The sequence below is a fragment of the Loxodonta africana genome, chromosome 3 (assembly GCF_030014295.1).
Source record: "Loxodonta africana isolate mLoxAfr1 chromosome 3, mLoxAfr1.hap2, whole genome shotgun sequence".
Classification (NCBI taxonomy): domain Eukaryota; kingdom Metazoa; phylum Chordata; class Mammalia; order Proboscidea; family Elephantidae; genus Loxodonta; species Loxodonta africana.
The window spans coordinates 44,523,690-44,546,860 of NC_087344.1; the positions used below are offsets into that span (position 1 = coordinate 44,523,690).

The window sequence follows — 23,171 nt, forward strand, 5'->3', positions numbered from 1 at the left end:
CTCTCTGTGGCCTTGGAGGTGGGCTTCCCTTCAGAATCAGTCATACTTTAAAGGTCCCTGGGTGGTGCAAATGGTTTGTGCTCAGCCAGTAACCAAAAGGTTGGCGGTTCAAACCCACTCAGCAGTACTGCTGAAGAAATAGGGCTGGCAGTCTGCCACATAAAGATTACAGCCAAGAAAACCCAATGGAGTGGTTCTACTCTGTAACACAAGGGGTCTCCTAAGTCACAAATCGACAACAAAAATATAACCAACAACAGAATTAGTCACACATTTACCTGTGTGCCCCAAGCTCTTTACACATCCGTCCGTGAGTCTGTCTGCCCCGCTGGGCCAGCAGCTCGGTGGCAGGGCCAGCAGCTCGGTGGCAGTGCCATCATCTGGCCTCGCCCCTGGCACACAGCAGGGATGGTCAGTGTGAGTGGAGTTGTCTAATCACTGGACCGAGGGGCCCCCGATGCTCCTTCTCCATGAGAGAGGCCCACCCCCTGCTGGGGTGCTGGGGGGCTAATGAAGTCCTATGAGGGGCTTTGAAGCCTTTCAAGTATTATTTGTTCTCAGTTATAAACAACAGAACACCATACACTGATTACTGAAGGGTCAAAGCAGGCCCTTCAGAGCCAGAATGCTGAATCGAAAAACCTCCCTGCATTTCATCACATTCTGGACCCTTCCTTGGGATTGCTTCTAATCTTTCTGTGACACGTTATCATATACCAAATTCTCCTAGTGGATTCCCCAGTTTCAGTCAATGCACACCTGATTTTTTGGTTCAATTGTATTATTATTAGGTTATAGGTAATTCTTATGTAAGTGTTAATTAAAGTTAAGAAAAATTAGTTTCCTGTCCTATATACTGGAATTCTCACTGGGCCTGACTATAATTTCAGTCCAGGGTTTGTTATCGTCTGGAGCCTCGGGCAAAGGCTTGATGCTATCCCTACACATGGGGAGAGAGGGGACCCGGGAACCTCGGCAGACACCCAGCAGTGGGGGGCCATGTGCCAAGGAGGAGCCCCACCAGCCTCCTGCGGGAGAAGCCACTTGTGACAATTCAGTCTCCCTGAGGTTTGGCTCAGTCTATGCTTCAATCCAACAAAACACCTACTCTGGGCCAGGAGTGTGGCTAAGGCTGACTGTGAAGGAGCCCTGGTGGCACAATGGTTAAATGCTCAGCTGGTAACCAAAAGGTTGATGGTTCAAATCCACCCAGCAGCTTCACGGGAGAAAGCTCCAGTGATCTGCTCCTGTGAAGATTACAGACGAGAAACCCCACGGGGCAGCTGTACTCTGTTCACTGAGTCAGAACCTGACTCCATGGCACCCAACAGCAACAACACGTAACTGTAAACACAGCACCGAGCACAGCTCCAGGGAGCTCCCGACACAACATGATAGCGGCTACAACTGACAAAGGTTTGCAGGGAACTCCAGGAGCTGGCCACCGGTGGACCTGGGAAGGGGTCACAGAGGGCTTCCTGGAGGAAGTGAAAGAACAGAGGCTCGACGGATGTGTGGGAGGATTCCAGCAAGAACTTCCTGCACTTGGCTGTAAGAAGAAGCCCACATGCCAACCACCCGCAGGGCTACCCACAGGGCTGTGGAGAGGGTGCAGTGGGTGGTGGACAGAGCAGGGCTGCTGGTGAATTATAAAGTGCTGGGCCACTTCCCTGGAGACTCTGGTTCCTTGCCGGTTTGCTCATGACCACTAGTATTTTAACAAGGTCCCCAGCATAACTCTGAGACCGAGTGACCTACTTTAGGTTCTCTGGGCGTATACTCTGAGCCAGCAGCCTCGGCTTCCTAGGGGCACAGCCAGTAGAACCCAGACAGCAGGCGGGCTGGAGGCATGGGGAATCTTCCCGGAACAGCTACCTGGAGAATGCATGTAGTCAGATGGGGGTGGGACAGGCCGAGAGCCACCAGAGCAGTACCACGGCTCTCGGGTACAAGAAGAGGGATAGGGCAGAGGCCAATCACAGGATGAGCAGCCTGCTTGACAAAATGGGCTGTGTCTGGGGAGGGGTCCCCTCAGCCCCCTGGTGCCTGGATGGGGCCTGTCCAAGGCACTGCACAGGGATGCAGTTCTGCAGCCAACTGGTTATGGGGAGGCCTTTCCAAAGTGCCATCTGGGGCCTGGAACTGGGTCTTGTGGGCACACTGCCTGTGCCCAGTCCCTGTCTTCCTGCTGAGGCAGGAACAGAGGGACTCTCAGAGAAGCCACACGTTCAAAGGCGCCTGCAAGTGAAGGGCCCAGAATAAATACAAAGGCAGCAGGAAGCGCTTCCCAATTTTTCCTACCTCCTCCTGAAATAGCGTCGGCTACAATCACGTAACTGTGCCTAAATTAACCTGCTCCTTTGGTAAAACACTGTTCTGCTTAAAAATGCACATAGCCTGTAAGCCACTCTTGGAATTTAGCTTAAAACAAATAAAGAGGATAAAGATTTATACACAGTGATGTCCCATGTACATCACATCCTGGACCCACACTGCCTCGCTGTGTGACCTTGAGCAAGTTACTTAACCTCTCTGAGCTTGTTCTGTCTCTTTTTTTTTTAAAACTATAGTGAAATTATACACACCAAAACATTTACCAACACAACTGAATGACACTGATTACATTTTTGCCTGTTTTCTCATCTTAAAGTGAGGCCTACAACAGCAGCCACCTCCCAGGGTTGTCATGAGAATGCATTGAAATAGCCCTCGTCTGTTACTTGACAAGGAAACTGGCACACAGGGAGAAATCAATAAATGCCTGCTGTTACAACTAGAAGTAAAAATGAGAAACAAATGCCCAGCAATAAGGGATTGGTCAATTAAATATGACATGGTCACATGGCTGAGTGCTAGGCCATCATTAAAATGTTTTCTTTAAAATTGTTAAACAGTACAATCATCGTAGGTGAAAAATGGGTGTTAAAATGGATACTAAAATGTTTGTACTGTATAATATTAATTTTACAATGGAGATACATACACATTTTAAAAAAGGCTGCCAGGAAATTTAACCAGAGGTGTTAGAGTGCTGGCGGAGCAGCGGTTAAGAGCTCAGCTGCAACCAAAAGGTCGGCAGTTCAAATCTGCCAGCTGCTCCTTGGAAACCCTATAAAGGCAGTTCCATTCTGTCCCATAGGGCTGCTATGAATCAGAATCGACTGGATGGCAATGGGTTTTTTGTTTTTTTTTTAAATTAGTGATTATTGCTACATAGCAGAATTCTTCCTGTCTGCTAGTCTTTAAACCTTTCTGCTGTTTCTACTTTTCCCCAACCTTCTGCAATGACTGTGCATTCTTTAAAACCAGGAAAAAATCAATATTTGATATACAGAGAACAGCACTGGCGATAAAAAAGAAACAGAGTCAGCGTTCTGCTCAGCCTGCTTAAGAACGATCGCTCTCCACCCCATGCCTGCAGCTGGGCCTACTCAGCAAGGCGACCTTCCCAGGGAAGCACTGATTTCCTTTGGTTCAAAGCTGAGCCCGGTCTGGCTGTCAGGTCCGCTTGGTCACCCTTGGGGACCGGGAGATAGTGCTCAGAGAATTCATCCCATGTCACGCTCTTTCTTGGGGGTCCACAGGATCCACAACTTGGCCTGGTCATTCATCTGAGCACTCACTGAGGGCCTGTTGGTGTCTGGCCCATAAAATCGAAGATGGTAGCCACGGTCTCAAGCTCAAGGAGCTGAGGCTGGCCAAGGGGCTGAACAGGAGACAGTGTGGGAAGCAGCGCCCCCAGGTGTACACACATGGATGGAAATCAGAAGGGTCCGCAGCCTGACCTGGCAGACAGGGAAGGGTGGCAAGTTAGGGTTTGGTTCCTGACAGCAGAGAGGCAAACAGAGGCAGAAAAGAGTTATGGACAAGACGGGAGCCGAAAGCCATTCACTGTGGCTGCTAATGGTGCGTGTGAGGTGTCGGGGGTGGGCAGGGTGAGAACAAGGGTGTCTTGCTTGTCACGCTAAGGGGACTGGAAATCTAGTAAGAGTTAACAGTGATTATAGCTGTGTAGTAGGATTCTTTATCCTATAAACTTCTCTGCTGTTTCTCCTTTTACCCCATCTTCTACAATGATAAGGCATTACTGTATAACCAGGAAAACAATCAATATTTTATACATAGAAGCAGTGGGAGCCAGTGAAAGATTTGAAGTGGGGGAGAGACCTGCTGATGTAGTTGCTCTGGCTATGAGGTGGAGGTAGACTGGAGGGGGTAAGACGAGAAGTCAAGATGCCAGCTAGGAGCTATTTGCAGCTACCTCACACATGATGTTGCCATGAGACAGAATCAACTTGACAGCAACGAACAACAACAGACAAGAATTAACATGGGGTCAAACCAAAACAGGGGTTCAGACCACGATGGGGAAGAGGAAGCAGACTTGAGGTACATTAAGGCAGGATAATTGAAAGGAGTTGGTAACTCCCCAGACACCCTTTTAACTCAGTATTGAAGTCACTCCTGAGGTTCACGTTCAGCCAAAGATTAGACAGGCCTATAAAATAAAACAAGACTAAATGGGTACACCAGCCCAGGGAAAAGGACGAGAAGGCAGGAGGAGACAGGAAAGTTGGTAATGGAGAATCCAAGGTTGAGAAGGGGAGAATGTTGATGTGTCGTGGGGCTGGTAACCAACGTCACAAAACAATATGTGTATTAATTGTTCAATAAGAAACTAATTTATTCTGTAAACCTTCATCTAAAGTACAATAAAAAAAGAAAGAAAGAAAAAAAAAGACTCAGTAACTTACTGGATATTAGGGGAAGAGAAGACTCAAGGGTGAGTCTCCTGAGATCCTGGGTATTTAGTGGCACATTGATCACAGCAGAGAATAGAGGGGAGAGGTTATAAATCTAGACAGCTGAGTTTGGGGTGTCTGTGGCAAGCTGTCAGTAAACAGCTGTACACAGAGGTCTAGGGGTCAGGTGGCAGTCTGGGCTGAGGGTCTGTGTTTGGAAGGCGCTGTTGACCAGAGCTCATTGTTGAACTCACAGGAGTACAGAATGTGGGGAACAGCAGCACGTATTAAGGGAAAAGAAGAGACTAGGCAGAGGTATGCAGAAAATGGAGAAAGGAGGGGAGGAGAAGGGAGGGAGACAGACAGATAGACAGAGCCCAAGGGAGGGAAAGGTGGGCTTCTAGAAGGACGCTGACATTGGTGGTCTCAGGCCAGCAGAGCAGGCAGGCAGGCTAAGAACTGAGGAGGGTCCCCCTTAACACTCGGGAGGCCCCCTGCCCTGTGCTGGAATGTTTAGTAACCTCCAGGGTACAGGCCCCTGCAGGCTTGACTGTGGGTCCCCTGCTTCTGGCACAGCACTTGGTACCCAGCAGGTGCTTGACAGGACGGGGTAGGCCAGGGCACAAAAGCCAGCTGCACAAGAGCCAGTGGGTGGAGGGATGAACAGGCCCTGAGCCTGCCCATAATCCCTTGGGGGCCTCAGAGAGGGCAAGCAGTATCCCAGTTCCCTAGAGGGGAAGTGTGCTGGGGTCTAAGATTAATGCCGAGTGCTGTCTTGTTGGTGGGGCAGCCTCAAGCCTCCCAACCTAGGGGAGCCTGGGACTTGGAGACATTTCTTCAGTTTTAGGGAATATCACAGGGAAGAGCTGAAGATGGAAAAGTTACCAGCACCAGTGGGAGATAGAATGGGGCATTTGCTGAGAGACAGTGCCACCTAGTGGGCAGGAGGCGCTCATGACAGGCTTCAGGCAGCCATTCATATGGGGGTCTCTGCCTCCTCCCCAAGCACTGGAAGCAAGAATCCAGGGCTTTTGCCACCTGGGCAGCACCTGGAGCCTCTGACACCAGTATGCCCTGCAGCAACAGGCGGGACAACACCCAGCATCTCCTGCAGGTTGGCCAGAATAGAATTTTAGCAGAGATCCACTGAGCTCCAAGGCTCTGAAAGAAATTCCTGGGCCTGCTCCTAGGCTTGTGCCCCCAGAGTGGAGATACTGGACTGATGGCCATTTGGTTGTCATTGTTTTTGTGCTTGTCTATGTTGTCTTTGGGCACAAAAACAAAATAGTACTATGCTCAGGAGCTCTTGTAAATGTGGCTGCTCCCTGCCCACCTCACTCAGTCCACAGGGGTCCTCAAGCCTCCTCTGTCTCCTGTCTTTCCATGCAGGTCGGGCCTTGGCAGCCAGCCAGGCAGTCCATGCTTTGCCCAGCAGAAAGGACCATGCCCACCCCACCCACCTCCCCAGACATTCTTCCCAGGCTCCCTGGCTCCAGGAACCCCCCACCAGAGGGCAGATGGGCTTGCCCACAGACACCCCATGTCCAGGAGGGGGGGTTCTGAGGCCCACCGTGTCACATCTAGGTGCTCAGCAGTTTCAAGGCCAGATCAACAACAGCAAGGTGAGGTCACTGTGACCTTCTCAAACAACTCAGTGGAGTTCATTTTCATTCTCAACTGTTGGTTTAGCTCAGAGAGATAAAAAAGAGCTTGCTTAAAAACATATTTTTTGAAAACCAAAAAAAAAAAAAAAAAAAAACGAAGCAGATGCTATTGAGTAGATTCCGACTCACGGCAGCCCCACTGTGAAAGACCACAACCGTGCTCCATAAGATTTTCAATGGCTGATTTTTCTGGAACCACACTGCCAGACCCTTCTTCCGAGGCACCTTTGGGTAAACCCTAACCACAACCCTTTCAGTTAGTAGCTGAGCACTTAATCATTTGTGCCACCTGGGTGCCCATAGTTTTAAAAATTTCTCCTTGTTACAAAAGAGGCACCTGTGTAACGTTAAACAAATTAGCTTTACAAAATGTATGACTTGGGAGGTGTAACTTTCTTATAGTCCTACCTCCGATAAAATATTCTTTCAGCCTTTCTTTTTCTTTTTTTTTAAAGTACACGTACATGTGTGAGAATGTGGGTGGGGGGTGTATGTGCTATTCAGTTTTTTCTATACTGAAAGACTGTCCTATAGCTTATTTACATTTTTTCCATTAAGAGCAAAAAAGCCTGAGGGTTTCAGATATGGTTCAAAAGCCAATGGAAAGGGACCCAGGCCAGCCCTCGAAGGGAAAAGACCCTGAGAGGAGAGGGGGAGTAGCTTCCATGCCTGGCACCTCCCTCCCCTGAGATGGCTGCATTGGCCGACACACCTGAGCAGACTTGCCTGGGCAGGCTGTGAGGTGGGCGGCTGTCCCAGGAGTGGCCTGAGGCATGGGAGAGCCTGGTGGAGACTGTGCTGCATTGCGTACACAGATTTGGTCACGCACAGCATCAGAGCTTGGGAACCAGCCCCTGTACCAGGGCAGAGCCCCACAACATCCAGGAGAACAAGGGTTGGCTGGGGATCTAGGTCAGCTTCCAGACAAACAGCCCCCATGGGCCAGGCCTGCCTTTCACCCTGCTGGATGCACCGTCAGCACTCCGCTTCTGGGAACCCACTCATGCCTGGACACGCAGAGGTTGGAATATCTTATGGCCAATAATTCCAACTCAGCATAAAAAGAATAAAAGAAGGAAAGGATGACTGGCTGCACTGTCAGGATGGGCCCAAGAAAGGGAGAGCCCTGAGTGGCTGCCAAGGATCGCGGAGCAGCCCAGCAGCCTACCACAGCCTCAGCTCCAGTGGTTGTGAGCTTGGCTCTGTAGTCAGGCTGCAGGTCTGTATCCTGGGCCCCAGTAATGGCTGTGTGACCAAGGATGGTGACTTACTGCTTCCAAACCCCTGTTTTTTTACCTATTAAATGGAGGCAACACAAATCGTAGCTATCTAAAATGAAATGATGTAGATCAAGCATTAGCTCAGTGCCTGCTACAAACTAAACACTCAATAAGCGTTACCTGCAGTAGAAAGACCTGGCAATTTGTTCCTATAAAAATTACAGACAAGCAAACCCTATGGGTGGAACAAAAGAGAATGAAAGTAACCAAAAGCTCAAAGAAGAAACTAGTCCACGGCACTAACAGCTCACATGAACCACAGCGTTCTCTCACCTGAGACTAGAAGAACTAGGTGCCCAGCTACCACTATGGACCGTTTGGACCAGGGAAACAACAGAAGGTCCTGGATAGATGGGAGAAAAAATATAGAACAAAACTCAAATTCCTAAAAAAAGCCAGACTTACTAGACCAATAGAGGCTAGAGGAGTCCCCAAGAATATTGTCCTAAGATAAGCTTTGAACTTGGATTTGAGGCTATTTCTATAGATCACCTTTCAACTAAATAACACATTGGCTTATAAACAGTATCACCCATGAGTAATGTGCTCCCTTAAACAATTAACTACATGAGACCAAAGGTCAACATTTACCCAAAAGCAGAGATGAGAAGGCAAGGGGCAGGAGGGGAAGATAAATTAGTGGAAACAGAACAAACAGAATGGAAATAATCAGAATGCTGACACATTGTAAAATTGTAACCAATGCCACAGAACAATGTGTATAAAAATTGTTAAAGGGGAACTAATTTGCTGTGTAAACTTTCACCTAAAACAGAAAAAAAAATTATTTAAAAAAAAAAAAAAAAACCTATGGGGCAGTTCTACTCTGTCATATGAAGTCACTGAGTCAAAATCAACTCAATGACATCCAGCAACAATAAATGCTACCTATTATCATTATTGGAAACCCTGGTAGTGCAGTGGTTAAATGCTACAGGTGCTAACCAAAAGGTCGGCAGTTCAAATCCACCAGGTGCTCCTTGGAAACTTTATGGGGCAGTTCTACTCTGTCCTACAGGGTTGCTATGAGTCACAATCAACTCAATGACAATGGGTTTTATTTATTTATTTACTTTTCTGGTTCAGTATCATTATCATCACTGATTGAGGTTACCCAAAACACATTCAATGCCCCTGGGTGCAAGGAGACCTCCAGAGCCTTCAGGCAGCCCTTCCCGCCACAGCCAGGCCAGCAGTGACGGCCCTGTCCTAGCACACAAGGAGGATTTTGCTCCTCCTGGACAGGGTGCTGGGTGGGCAGGGGCCAGGGCACTGCTGATGTCAAAGGCTGAGGAAATGCAACAACCTGAGCCTCTGCAGTGATGGTGGACCCCAGTGCCCTTCCATTTCCTGCCTCCTCCAGGCCTAGAAGGGACCCTATCATCTGCGTGATTGGGTCCTTGGCTCCGGCCTGGGGAAGGAGACAGGCCAAGCAGAAGGCTGCAGAGGCTCCCTGGACTCTATGTCTGGATGTGGCTGTGGTGCTGGGCCAGCTGTGGGGAGGAGGGAGCTGCGGCCCCTGCCTATCTGCCCCACATCTCTCTCGTGCACCACCCAGCCAAGAGGGCTGCTTTCTAAAGGAGCCATAGCTCTGTGCTGCCGCTGGACTCACCCTGGTCGATGGAGTGCTGCGGTAGCTGGCTGAGCTGGCTGTTGACCACACCTGCGTAGGTGCGCAGGAACTCCTCCTCACTGGCCGTCAGCTGCAAGGGGGGAGCGCCACAGGTAAGCGCCACGTGCACCTGCTCCCCAAAGGCCCCGCCCTGCCCCTTGAGCCCTCGGTCCCTGAGCAGTGGCCAGGCAAGAATTATCCAATAGGCAAGGTAAGCATGGCCCTTATCTTGCTTACCAGATCATCTGTAGTGAACAATTTCACATTTTTTTCACTACATCAAAGACTTCTGCTTTTAGGTACACTAACATCTGTCTCTCTCCCAACACCACAGCACCTCCCTACGGAATCAAAGCCTCTTTTTAAATTTGCAATCCCTGACAGGGGCGGATGACCTCGTAAGCAAGGTAAGCAAGGGTTTACTTTGCTTATTTACTAATCTGTAGTAAACCATTTCACAAGGGTTTGTGGTGAAACCTATTTGAAATTGTTCACTACAGATGATCTGGTAAGCAAGGTAAGCACAGTGCTTACCTTGCCTATGAGATAATCCACCCCTGCAGTGGCCTCTCCTCTGTTCCTGAGACCTGACCCCTCTCCCCAGCAGCTGGGGCAAACAGCCCTAAAGGCCTTCAGTTCCACAGCAGCACCCCTCCCCCCGCAGCCACCTCCAAAACTCGGTCCCTGGGGTGCACAGGCCTTGCCACTCTGGCTGAATCTGAGAACACATCTAGTCTACCCAGGGCCCTTCCTGGAGTGACAGCCAGCTGAAGCCACTCTTTCTGAGATGCCCCAATGTCGTTTGCTACCCTTTGCCCAGCTCTCCATGCCCGGCCTTCCCAGTTGCCCTGATGCCTCTCTGGGGGAGAAGTCGCTCGGGCATTGGGAGACAGAGGAAAGGAAGGTCAGGACTATGGGGATGGCAAGACTGGTCACCATGAGCCACCCACAGGTCCAGCAGCACCGTCCCGTAGCACGATGGCTGCAGGAGGTGGCCGCAGTCCCCCTGCCCGCCCTGCATAGCGGGTCCGCGCCCTGGGCAGAGTTTGGGGCACTCACGTTTGAGCCCATCTTCCGCAGCATGAGCAGGACTCGGACCTTCTGCTGAATATACATCTCCTCCGGACTCTTCCCGGGAGCCCCCTCACGGTTCATCCCCCCGGCCCAGTGCTGGGGATCCCTGTGGAGCAAGGAGCAGCACTGAAGGGCAGGGTCAGGCAGACACACACCAGATACAGACACCTCCTGGGTGCCCCACACCTTCCCAGGGAGCTCTTCCCACCGGACACCCGGGCACTCTGTTAGGGTTTATCAGGCAGCATAACACTTCAGGGTCTTATTCCTGAGAGCTTGGAGCAGGGGTGAGTGGTCTTGCCCCACACAGCCAGACCAAGCAGGAGCGGAAGGGGGCAGCCTGCCTGCGCCTCTGTGAGCGGAGCTGCGGGGCCCAGGGGACTGAGAGGCCCAGGTTCAGGCCAGCTATGCCCTCCAGCCACCCTCTCCACAGGCTCCTGCCTGCAGGTCACTCTCCCCAGTCAGGAATGTGGTGCAAAAAGCCACGGAGTCCTCAGTTCTCAAAGCCAGCAACTTCCACAGGGAACAAAAGTGACGTGACCAGTGGGAGCTGGTTGGGCCCTTTGGCTCAGGAAACCTCGAGAGCAGCACCCAACCCCCAATTCCCAAGACGGCTTCATGAGCAAGAGGCCAGCTCCCCCGCCAGGCTCCAAGGAGTCCCTCAGTGGGAAAGGCTAGCCTGGGGCTGCAGGGCATGGGTGCCCGCCCGGGCTTGCCACACCACCCTCACAACCCACCCCACCTGTCCAAGGGAGACTCCGCAGGTGGCTGTGAAGACCAGCAGCTGGGTCCAGGTGCACCAGGCACCCAACACTCAGAAAGGTGCCAGGAGAGAAGCCCCGAGAGTCCTCCCTCCAGGAGGGGCCGGAGGGGAAGAAGCCGGGTGTGGAGGGATTTGGTTACACACTTGTAACTCCTGGATGAGTCAGAAATAACGCAGCAGCTGGTGGGGGTGGAGCCTGAATGGCCCTGGTGCCAAGGAGTTGCACTTGGAGGACCAAGGGACTGAGCTGGCAGGCCAAGGGCGCCTCACGCCCGGGCATCCCACAGGGCCCACGGAACCCTGGACAGGCAGGCTCTCCCGGGCCAGGCAGCTCTCCTGGCAAAGGGCGGACTCTGAAGCTCTGCAGAGCCTCCGGTATAAACTTGTCAACTGCTCCTCCCTGTAAGCTAATGGGGCCCTCGCCCTAAAAGCCACACAACAGACTGCAAAACTGGCAATTGGGGCTTCAGTAGCAGGCGTGTGTTCTGTGTGCCTGTGTGTGAAATGGCTGGGTCTCCTCTCCACCACTACAACCCAAACCAGCCAGTTTGCTGCTAAATCAATTCAGACACACAGCAACTCCATGAGTGTCAGAGTAGAACTGCACTCCATAGGGTTCTCAATGGTTGCTTTTTCAGAAGTAGGTCACCAAGGCTTTTTTCTGAGGTGCCTCTGGGTGGACTCAAACCTCCAACGTTTTGGTTAGCAGCCAAGTGCATTAATCGTTTGCACCATTCTGGGGCTCCCCACTAACGCCCAGATTTCCCTTAGTCTACTTTCTGTCCCCTCCCCCTCAGCCTGGGCCCAGAAAAGGGCTGATTAACAACTGGAAAATAGAGTCATATCTCTCGGACAAGAGGCTGTGGGTGACTCTGAGCTCCTAGCATGCTGAGGCAAAAAGAAGCTTGGCTCTAGGACAACTTCTCCTGTCAACTTGTCCTCATCCCATTTCTCACTGCCTTCTGTTCCACCTCCCCGACACGCTCCACAGTCTGGAGGTGAACTCAGGCTCCCGGCATTGCCTGCAGCCCTGCAGGTAAACCTGCACTTCAGTCCAGGGGAATGGCTCTCCACCTCTTCCCACGGCCATCGTGTCCTCTCCCCACTTCTCATCCTTCTTTCTATCCAGTTGCCAGAATAATCTTTAGTTTGGAAGAAAAAAAAAAAAAAGGACAAAAAAACCGCTGATATCCCTCTTCTGCTTTAAATGCTACCTTGGAATAAATTTCAGGCCCCTGCCAGGGCCTTTCCAAAGCATGTAGACCCGGCCCTGGCTCGCTCTCCATCCTGGCTTCTCTTCATGTTTCCACTTACCACTCTGCCTTCCATTTCTAGAACTGAAATGGAGCTTCTTCCAAGCAGCTCTTTTTCCCCCAGAAGCCTTTGCACAGGGTGTCCCCTCAGCCTGGAACTGGCTCCTTTTCATCCTTCAGGTCCCAGGTTGAGGCTGTCTTCCCAGAAAAGACTTCCCTGACATCGTAACTGACACAGGTTCTGCACCTCCCACCCCGGTCACTCTCCTAACCCCATCTTATTGTCCTGATTTTCAGACACATCTTGTTAGACTGTCACATAATGCCACCCCCCACCTCCCCAGTGAAGGGCTTTGCACACCACTGTGTTCCCCAGCAGACCCGATGGGTGCTGAGTGATAGTGGTGCTTCCTCACTGGCTGAATGGAATATGGAGACAGCCCCCATCCTACAATATCCACGTCAATTCAGGATCCCATGTCATCATGTTAAGAGACCAAAGTGCCTGGTCCAGTCTCCCATAACCAAATTTAGCTTTCTCAAAGGACTTCTGTTTCTGAGTAATTGCATGTGCCTTGGATGATCCAACCGAAAACCTGCTGCCATCCAGTCGATTCTGACTCATAGTGACCCTGCAGGACAGCATAGAACTGCCCCATAGGGTTTCTAAGGGTGTAAATCTTTATGGAAGCAGACTGCCCCATCTTTCTCCCGTGGAGCGGCGGCCCCATCTTTCTCCCGTGGAGGAGCGGGTGGGTTCGAACCACCTCCCTTTTGGTTCTGTCGTACATAGGCTCTCTATGGGTCAGAACCAACTTGATGGCACCCAACAGCAACCACCTATCGGTTAGTAGATGAGTGCTTTAACCACTGCGCTACTCAGGGCTCCCTCCTTGAATGATCATGTTATCCAAACCAGTTAACAGATGTCTTCGAGTTTGAGTTGGCTCTGACTCCTGGCAACCCCGTGTGTGCTGGGTAGAACTGTGCTATGTGGGGTTGTTGATGGCTGATTTTTGAGAAGTATATACCAGGCCTTTCTTCCAAGGTGCCTCTGGGTGGACTTGAACCTCCAGCCCTTCAGTTCAGCCAAGTGCATTAACTGTTTGCGCCACCCAGGGACTCCCGTGTTCTCCAAAGGGCACCTGAAGTGCTCTGTAAAGCCTTCAAACTGAGAGCCAGGCATTCCAGGAGTAAAAATCTTCCAATTCTGTATTATGACCAAGGGTTAGTTTTCATTTGCTCCCCTCATGAGCATGAGAGCTTTGGTGGTTAAGAGCTACCATGGCTGCTAACTAAAAGGCTGGCAGTTGTAATCTATCAGCTGCTCCTTGGAAACCCCATGGGGCAGTTCTACTGGGTTCTATAGGCTCACTATGAGTCAGAATGGACTCCAAGGCACCGGTTTGGTTTTTTTTTTTTTTGGTTTGTGAGTGTGAGATACAAGTGACAGGCCACTAGGTGTCGCCACACATAAAAGAACCACAGCTCCAGTGTGTGTCACACCCCCACTCACCACCCCAACAGGCTCAGGGAGGGAACTTTCCAATCTGGTTCAAGCAAGCCAATCCTTAGCCCCCAGTGAACACCTGAGGTGGAATACATATCACACCTGCCCTGGTCCTGGCATCAGAAGCCACGCTCCAGTCCCAGGGCCCAGAGCAAGATCGACTTGTTCACGGAGAACGCCAGCTCTACCTAGGCAAGGATGTATGTCTGTTTCCCTTAGGCACATCCCCAGGACCTACCTGGGGGTCCTGGTGCACAGTAGGTGCTTACAGAGGGGATGTCTGTTCCACATCACAAAGTCATGTTACATTTTTAGATATCCTTCAGAGCAGAAATTTTGCTTTGTCCAACAACCCGTACTCACAGGATGCTTTCTCCTGGGTATCCCGTCGAGTCCTCACTGCCCCCAGGGCCTCTGATACCTCACGATATAATGGGCAGGGGGCTTGCTGGGCCTGGGATATAACTGGGTGTCTGAGCAGCTGCCTGGGCAGACATTTGGAGCCAGAGTACTCTCACTTCACCAGGCTTCCCTGGCAGATACCATTTCTTAACCTGGCTCTTCTTGCTTTAGGGAATACTCTTAACTTATAATTTCTAAATAGTCTGGTTATCTAGTATTCTTCTAGCTCCAGCTACAAGCTGACAGCACTCTGCTGCCTACAAGAGAGGAGTCGCCCAGAGCAGCCCACAAGCACAAGTTCCAGCCCTTTGCACTTCAATCCAAATGGTCTAGAATGGCTGGTTTACATAATTCTATCTGAAACAGGACCTGCAGTAAGGGTACGAAGAGAGGAAAATTAACAACGAATAGAATAAATCACAATCAACACAAACACAGACGTTTCTGTGGCTGCTGTGCCACAGGTGTGTTAAAGTGTGCTTGGGCTGCTGCCTAGGCAAGCAAACACGCATCACAACTCTGACAGGTACCAGACTAACTTCACTTGAGAATTCTTATTCTCCCCTGTAGGGAGCAAGAACCAGTCTCCATCAAACTGTGTTTAAATTACATAAATTCCAACTAATCTGGACATACTTATTCATGCGGCTCTCTGGGGAGGATCTGAGAGTAATGACGCTTCTTGTTACGGTCTCCCAGCAGTCCTCATCATCATCCCATGGCTTGAAATGTAGTGGTGCTTCCACTCTGAAGTCTACAGAAGTCTCTCTGTGTTACTGCCCAAGTCAGAGACAAAACACTCTCTCTCTCTTAAGACATAACATTCTAGAAGTTGACTAAAAACCTGTTGCCATAGAGTTGATTCTGACTCAGAGTGACCCTATCCACGACAAAGCAGAACTGCCCCACAGGATTTCCAAGGAGCAGTTGGTGGATTCGAACTGCCTACCTTTTGGTCAGCAGCTGAGCTTTTAACCACTATGCCACCAGGGCTCCAAGAAGCTGACTAGGGAAAGGGAAATGGGAGAGGGGAGAAGAGGCAACCATCAACCATCCAAGCAAATAGTGAGGGAGGAGGTTGGTGTCTACATAGTATGCCACGGACGGCTACGTGTTAGGCGAAAAGAGGGTGCAACCCCAGAAAATTCTATCTGACTGGGGTAAAGGCAATTAAGAGATACTGAGGTACATGGATTCATTTCTGACACACAAATGTACCCCACACTGTCCCCACAGTCTCCCATCAGTTCTGCTGGAGGAAACGCAGCTGGTCCAGGCAGAACAGTGAGGAAGTGGCTCCCAACCATTGCACAGATTCCTATAAAGTGGCGAAAAGCTCTAGGTATGAGAGGCCAAGCTACGTTCTCCAGGGGACATGAGAGGTCATTTGTAAGAGGTGTCCTCAGACATCATGCTCTTACACAGCTTCGGCAGGGACCTAACCTCTACCAATATGTGACCGCCAGCTTCTAAGCTGCTGATCTCGCTTTAGAAGGATTAGGAGGTAAGGGCAGGAGGGACCCGAATGATTGCTGAATATTGCGATCATGCAGCAATCAGAGACTTAGGCTGCCGGCCTGGGTCTCTCCCATCTAGGAAAGGCAACCCATTCTGGTCAGTTGCTTTGAGCACCGGCTCCTCTGACAGCACGAGTGGTCCTGAACACAGACACAGTCGCCTGCACTCTTTTTTATTTATAAGGTTGAAGCTAATGCTGTTGAACACCACATTTACATTAGTTAGAAAATACACTTAGATCCAGGACAGTCTTGCACCTGTTAGACCAATATCAAGTAACCTCAGGCTGGACCAGACAGCAAGGGGAGTCCTTCAGATACACAAGTCGCCTCTGCCCCATGGGTCCTGGCACTTGTCTTTTGCTCTGTCCATTTAAAAACAAATCATTGTGTATTTTAAATGCTTGCATTTAAAAAAGTGTATTTATAGTTTGTTGTATTTAAAGTGCAACACTGCACACAAATACAATGTAATGTATGGGATTTACAGAGCTGATATCACATAGTAATTCAGAGTCTGCACGTGATCGAACAGCTAAACCAAGTCAGCAGCACCACATCATCCACCCTAAGAGCCTGCAAACCTGAGGAACGAGCATGACTGGGAACGGTGGAGAAGAGAAACAGGAGGAGTTAACTCCGCAGTCAGCCTGGCACCTGAGAGCCCAGGCCCCCTTCCCGACACTGTTCTAGAACCACACTGGAGAGCCCTTTCCCTCAGTCCTTACCTGCTTCTGGAAATTAACTTCAGGCAAACAGGTGCTCAACTGTGACGGGGAGGGCAGCGGCTAAGGAGAAATAGGAAGGTGCCGCCCTGTGGAAACACAGAACACGAGTCATGTGAAGATCTAGGAGGGTCCCGACGGCTGCCGGGCTCAAGCCAGAACCCATGCCCCACGCTGATGGACCAGAAATGCTGGCGGGAAGCTCACGGCCATGGGCTCAGCCATGGCCCAGCAATACCTGTGGGTCAGGCCAGCCTGGAGAACTTGCGCCAAGACCTCTGGGAGAAGGTGCTGACTGCAGCTAAACTAGCTTGTCATTTCCGGCCAAAGCAGGTCAGCCTGCTCAACATAGCACACCTCTTCTCCTTGTTAGTCACCGCTGCTAATTGATGGGCTGTGCTCAGAGATGTCGTGGACCAGAATGAATCACTTCAGGATGGGCAGGTCCCACACCTAGGTGAGATGGCATTCCGCCCATCAGACAAAACATGACATGGCGGCCCAGGTACGTGGAGCTCCACCTCCTTTGGGCTCAGATAGTTCATCTAAGTATGTCTGTGTGCTTAATGAATATCTGCAGTTGTATACGTAACATAAATGAACACAGACACGTTATACACACACATAAAACACCAAAAGCCAAAACACCAAACCAGCTGTCATCAAGTCCATTCCAACTCATGGCGACCCCACGTGTGTCAAAATAGAACTGTGCTGAGTTTTTGGTGGCAGGTCATCAGACTTTTCTTCAAGATGCCTCTGGGTGGACTTCAACTGCCAACCTTTCAGAGAGCAGCTAAGCACGTTAACGATCCGCACCCCTGCCCCCCAGGACACATAAAACACTCTTGCAGTGAATTTACAACCTGCTAGCCTGGTCACATGCCTATTTGTCCCAAACATACCTCTTCCAGAAATCAAAGAAGGCAACGTTCTTTTCTTCTGCCTTCCACAGACAATCTCACTGCTCGCGTCACACTTGCGGTATAGTCTAACGGGGATGTGGGCAGGGGGGTGCTGCGGCTGCCCTCTGCTTTCCCAGAAGTCCTCTGCGAACAGGTTGAAAGCATAGGAAGAGGCAGGCCAGGGCAGCCAAAGAGTCTTGCCCACCTGCTCCAGCCCGCACCACTTTTTTCATATGGCACACAGACCTCATGACCCTATATACGCCACCCAGAGACGGGGCTGAGAGGTAGTAACCAGCTCTCAGCCCCTGCAAAGACGACAGAAAGGCGGGCCCAGAAATCTGCATTTAAAACACTCGGCCTCAGGTGACTCTGGGGCTGGAGGTCTGTGTGCCACATTTTGAGAAATCTGTTCTGAGGGAGGTGCAGGGCCGAGGAAATGTTGAAACCCCTTTTCCACTGTTTTCCACAATTTCTGCGAAGAAAGCTATTTGCTTACACAAGGGGCTGAGGAAAATGTGTTTTCCAGAGAAAGTGAGGTTTCAAAAGCCTCCCCTAATGGTACATACCATTCGAAACCTCTAAGTGCGTGTCCCTTCAACCAGCAGATAGTCCTGGGATGGAAGAGCTATCACCTGCCACTGCTACCCCTTTCCCCATAAAACTACCCCCTCTAGGAATAGACCATCAACAGCAATTAATGCTCTTCTCATTCCTCTAGATATCAAAGCACTGAAATACCAAGGAACCTTGGGGAACTTTCCACCCTGGTCCCCACATTCCTTCAAAAAGAGATGAAAAAAGCCAGCCTTCTCCCATGTCTGAAGGGCTTCAATTACTTCAACTACCATGACAGACAATTATCCTTCTACTCTCTACAGGGCTCAGACCCTTCCCAGAAGCAGAGGGGGACTTTAAGGGAAAGGGGTCAAAAGCATGGGGACTGTCCAGGGATTCACAGCCAGCTGTTCTATCTGCCATTTTATAATCATCAGGTCAGTGTTCCCAATTTATAGAGGAGGAAACTGAGGCTCCAAGTCCCTGGGCCTGTCTTCTAGGAGCTGACCAAATGACTGAGGAATACTATACAAGGCAAACAGAAATCAAACAATATGAGACGACAGGCCATAGGAGAGGTTAGGTTAAGACACAAACACTTCCTGAGTGCCAACCACATGTGATGTATTGTGCCAAGCACTCTCCCTGAGGAGCTCAGAGACAAGAGGGGAAAAAAGCCCCAGGTGTTCAATAATCTATGAGAACACAAAGGGAGGGCAGGACTAGCTGCCAAGGGCACTTGGAGAAGACACTGGGTCTTGAAGGATGAATAGGAGTTTTTTGGGTAGAGAAGGAGGGGAAGGGCATTGTAGGCACAGGGAACCGCTCTTCAGTAAGCATGGAAGTTCACTCATTTACTGACCAAATGATTGGGCATCTATTTCTGGCCAGGCCCTGTGCTAGACATTGAGGATACAGAGGTGTGCAAAACAGGCACACACAGGTGAGCTTGTGATGAGGGGCTCGCAGGGAGCTGCGGGGTGGGGGGGCAGACATTACTCAAGTCATTCCCCAGGTGAATCCATCCTCAGCCAGGGTGACGAGTGGGTAAGAATGAGGTGCCCCGGGGATGCAGCTGGGAGCCTGATCCAGCCCTGGGAGACAGGGAAAGCATCCCCAGGGAGTGACTAGGAGGAGCTGGCAGGAGGTTCAGCACGTGTGCAAATGCCCAAGGGCAGTAAGAGACAAGGCCTTTGAAACTGGAAGAAGAAAAGGTGTGCCTGAGGCTTGGGGAGCCGGAGCGAGAAGGCTCAGGAAGTCTCAGGTAGGATTACAGGGCAGGAGCCCAGACTGATGCGTGGCTGTGAATGGTGGGGGTGGGGAGCTTCCTGGGTCCCAGGATAAAGAGAGGCAGGCTCAATAGCTAGGACAGACTCCTGGGCACGGAGATGCCCAGCGCGGTTCGAAAGCAGTGGATTCCTCTTTCAGACAGAGTTGGTTCCACAGGGAACATCCATGAAGTGTCTGGAGACAGACAAATTGTGGTAGCCACTAGGTCTGGGAAACACTATGGACTGGAATGGGGCGGGGGCACTTGGGAAAGAAGCGGGACCTGAATAAAGGGAGGGAACTAGTGAGGCTGGTGCACAGAGAGGGGGTACCTCCTACAGACTCACAGCGCACTCAGGGGATTGGTGGAACCATGCCCAGAGCAGAAATACAGGGAGGAGAGAGAGTCCGGAAGGTCTGCTCTGAGCTTTGCCCGAGCCCGGTCAGAAGTTACGGAGCAGAGTAGCTGTCTTAGTCACTTAGTTAGTGCTGCTGTAACAGAAATTTATTTTTTCACAGTTCAGGAGGCTAGAAGTCCGCCTTAAGGGCACCAGCTCTAGGGAAAGGCTTCCTCTCTCAGCTCTGGGGGAAGATCTTTGTCTCCTTTCAGCTTCTGTTCCTCTGCTCATTGGCAGTTTTCACATGGTATGCATCTTCCCCTCTGTTTGTTTTTCCTTCTAAGTGCCTAATCTGCTCTTTTTATATCTCAAAGGTGATTGGCTTAAAACATGCCCTACACTGGCATGGTCTCATTAACATAACAAAGAAAGTCCTACCCCCAAATGGGATTACACCCACAGGTACGGGGGTTTAGGATTTCCGGCACATGTTTTGGGGGGGGACACAATTCAATCCATTACAGTGGACTTTTGCGGAAAGGCAGGGTATGCGGGGATCAGTGTGATGCCAGTGTGCAAGTGATGGGGGGGGCAAAGCCATGGGACCAGAGTTGGGAGATGCCACGGAGGATGTTACGAGGATATGGTGTGAATGGTGGTCCTGGATCAGATGCTGGCAACAGAAATGGGAGGAGTGGGCGAGGGAGGAGGCTGCTCCAGACTTCAAAATCAACAGATCCGGAAGAGGGGTGTGGAGAAGGGTGCAGGGAGGGGCTCCGGGAGGGCACAAAGGGCTCTGAATGTCTGCCTGGGAGAACAGTCCTGCTGCTTAGATAATAAGAAGACTTGTTGGGGCTGAATCGAATGAGCTCAGTCAGAGTGTGGCTCTCAAGGTGACGACAGGGAGTCCACGTAGAAAAGCCTCGAAATGCAGGTGAGAGCTGCTCGGAGGGGTGTGAGGGGGGTGTGGTGGTGAATTTTATATGTCCACTAGGCTGGGGGGGTGGTGCCCAGTGTTTGGTCAAGCACTAGTTTAGATGTTGCAGGGAAGGTATTACATAAAGGAAATGATCCTCCATAATGGGAGTGGGCCTCATCCAATCAGTTGAAGTCTGTAAGACTAGCATAGACATCCTGCCCGAGTTTCCAGGCCCCTGGCCTGCCCTAAGAATTTCGGGTGCAAGGCTGCAATCTCAACTCTTGCCTGAGTTTCCAGCCTGCCAGTCTGCCTTACAAATTTCAGACTTGCCAACCCTCACAATCACAAGAACCAATTCCTTAAAATAAGTAAAAATAAATAAATTAAAACATAGCTATAAATCTTCCCCTCTATCTTTATCTCCTATTGGCTTTGCGTCTGTAGAGAACCCGGCCTGAAACAGATGGATTTTCTGGGGAGGAGGAGAGGGGACAGGGAGGAGGCTGGGCTGTATGCTCTGCCTTTGGCCCACCCAGGCACCCCGGCCTAGGTCAGGCCTACCCCAGGCTCCATCATAGCACCTGCCATGTGTGACTGTCTGTTTAAAGCTACACACACACACACACACACACACACACACACACACAAGGGGTGGGGCAGAGGCAGAAGCTCATCTGTCCTGTCCTCGTAATGGTCTATGGAACTGGGAACGTGCCTCCGTTCCCATGCAATGGTCTACGGAACTGGGAACGTGCCTCCGTTCCCATGCAGCCACATGCTGTTCTGTGCTGTCTGCCCGCCTGCTTTGTGAGAGTGTTGTCCTGGACCAGCTCTCAGCATCACAGGCTCAGATGGAGTCTCAGTCTTAGGTTTGCCTCCTGGCTGGGGGTGGGGACAGTCAAGCACAGGTGGTAGTGTCTGTAGGGAGAGGCAGAGACACAGGTAGGTTAGCTAACAGTGCTTCAAGGTTCATGGGAGGGTCTTCCCAAGGCTACATCCTAACTCTTGGAGAGTGAGAAGAAGGCCAAGAAGATGCTGGAAGCCAGGGACGGGGAGAATGGCAAAGGTCTTTAGGAATCGAAGAGAGATGGCAGGTGGGGAGTAAGTGAGAGGAGAGGAAGAGGGTGAAGAGAGGGTGGGAAAGCACAGGGAGAAGAGAGAGCAGGCCCAGGCAGACTAGCCGCAGCTGCTTGTTGTGCACGGCTGCACTGGGCGGGGTGGGCTGCAGGAAGGAGCAGGACAGAGGAGGCCCTGCTGGCTGCTGGGACAGTGAGCTGGGGCTGCAGGACTGCCAGGTAGCCAGTGGGGAGGATAGAGCTAAGGTAAATTCACAGGCTGCCTTCCCCTGAGAACTGCTCCAGGCAAATTCTTCAGCCTAAAACAAGAAGCAAGAGATCAGTACTCAGAGCAGCCAGAGTGGCTGGCAGTCTGGGGCCATGCAGAGCCCAGCCTGGGGCTTTCTCCAGGGGCCAGGTCCTGTGGCTAAGGAAGAGGTCAAGGAGGCAGAATTACAAGCAAGCAGCCTTGAGGGCGAGGAAGCCTGAGGAGGAGGAACACACCTCCACTGAGCATCTATGCTGGCACCCAACAGCTCCTGAGGGGCCAGGCCCTACATACTGAGCCCTACCTGTTCCCAGCTCCTTTACCCCCTCTGCAGTGAGGGTGAGGCCCCCGCCTCCAGCTACAAGTCGGAACTGAAGGAGAGACGCCGAGTACCCCAAAGCAGCTGGGACCCACAACCACAAAGCTTCTCTCCTGCCTATAAAATCCAGAACAAGGCATATGAACCAAGTGTCCCTTATCACCAGCTCACAGTCAGCTGCCCAAGGAAGCCTGAGGAAGAGAAAGACAGGGAGAGTGAGATGGGTGCACAGAAACTGTACCCCATTCCCGTGACACCACTGAAGATCTCAGACAGGTGAGTCTGGACGGGCCCTTCTTCCATCTTCTACACACGAACTATGCCGATACACAGAAATAAGGCTATGGAGCCATGCTAGGTCACAACAGCAAAACACACAGTAGCACATAAACCAGCATGCACGGCCAGACACACACAGGGAGGAACTGGAGGAAATAGGGAACTCTTTGTGCAGGGCCAGTATGCAAGAAAGGCTCCATGTAGCCAGGCTTCATGGAGAGAGGGCACCAGAAGATGGCCTTGTCATGGAGGCTCCCAGGAGACGGTATCCTGGCCCTGCCACTTACCAGCTGTGTGGCCTTGGAGCAACTTGGTCACTCAACCAATCAACAAATGTATCACACACCTACTATGTTTTGGGATGCATCGGTGGAAAAACAGTCAAAAATCCCTATGCTACTTAGCCAGAAGGAGAAATGGAGTCCTTATTCATGCTACATGAATGAACCTTGAAAACATTATGCTGAGTGAAATACACGAGTCGCAAAAGGGCAAATATTGTGTGATCCCACTTACATGAAATACCTAGAACAGCCAAAAGTATACAGACCCGTTTATCAGTGGTTGGGGTCGCTGGGTGGCGCAAACAGTTAACGTACTCAGCTGCTAACAGAAGGGTTGGAATTTTGAGTCTACCCAGAGGTACCTTGAAGAAAGGCCTGGTGATCTACTTCCAAAAAATCAGCCCTGGAGCATAGTTCTACTCTGACACACATGGG

At 51.0% G+C, this 23,171-nt stretch overlaps 1 protein-coding gene across 4 annotated transcripts in view; it reads right to left on the reverse strand.

The window, feature by feature from the left end:
- Positions 1-23,171, reverse strand: part of CTNNBIP1 (catenin beta interacting protein 1) — an 81,575-nt gene that overhangs the window by 24,503 nt on the left and 33,901 nt on the right. For 2 of the 4 annotated variants that reach the window (XM_010593136.2, XM_064281246.1), the window contains exons 2-4: positions 16,546-16,631; positions 10,358-10,478; positions 9,299-9,389 (exon numbers count right to left, since the gene is read on the reverse strand). In XM_010593136.2, coding sequence (XP_010591438.1) covers positions 9,299-9,389; positions 10,358-10,453 — 187 coding nt within the window. In that variant the 5' untranslated portion in view covers positions 10,454-10,478; positions 16,546-16,631. Of the gene's footprint in view, positions 1-9,298; positions 9,390-10,357; positions 10,479-16,545; positions 16,632-16,780; positions 17,399-23,171 lie in introns of those variants that run through there. The other 2 variants (XM_064281247.1, XM_023552074.2) reach the window with 2 other exon arrangements.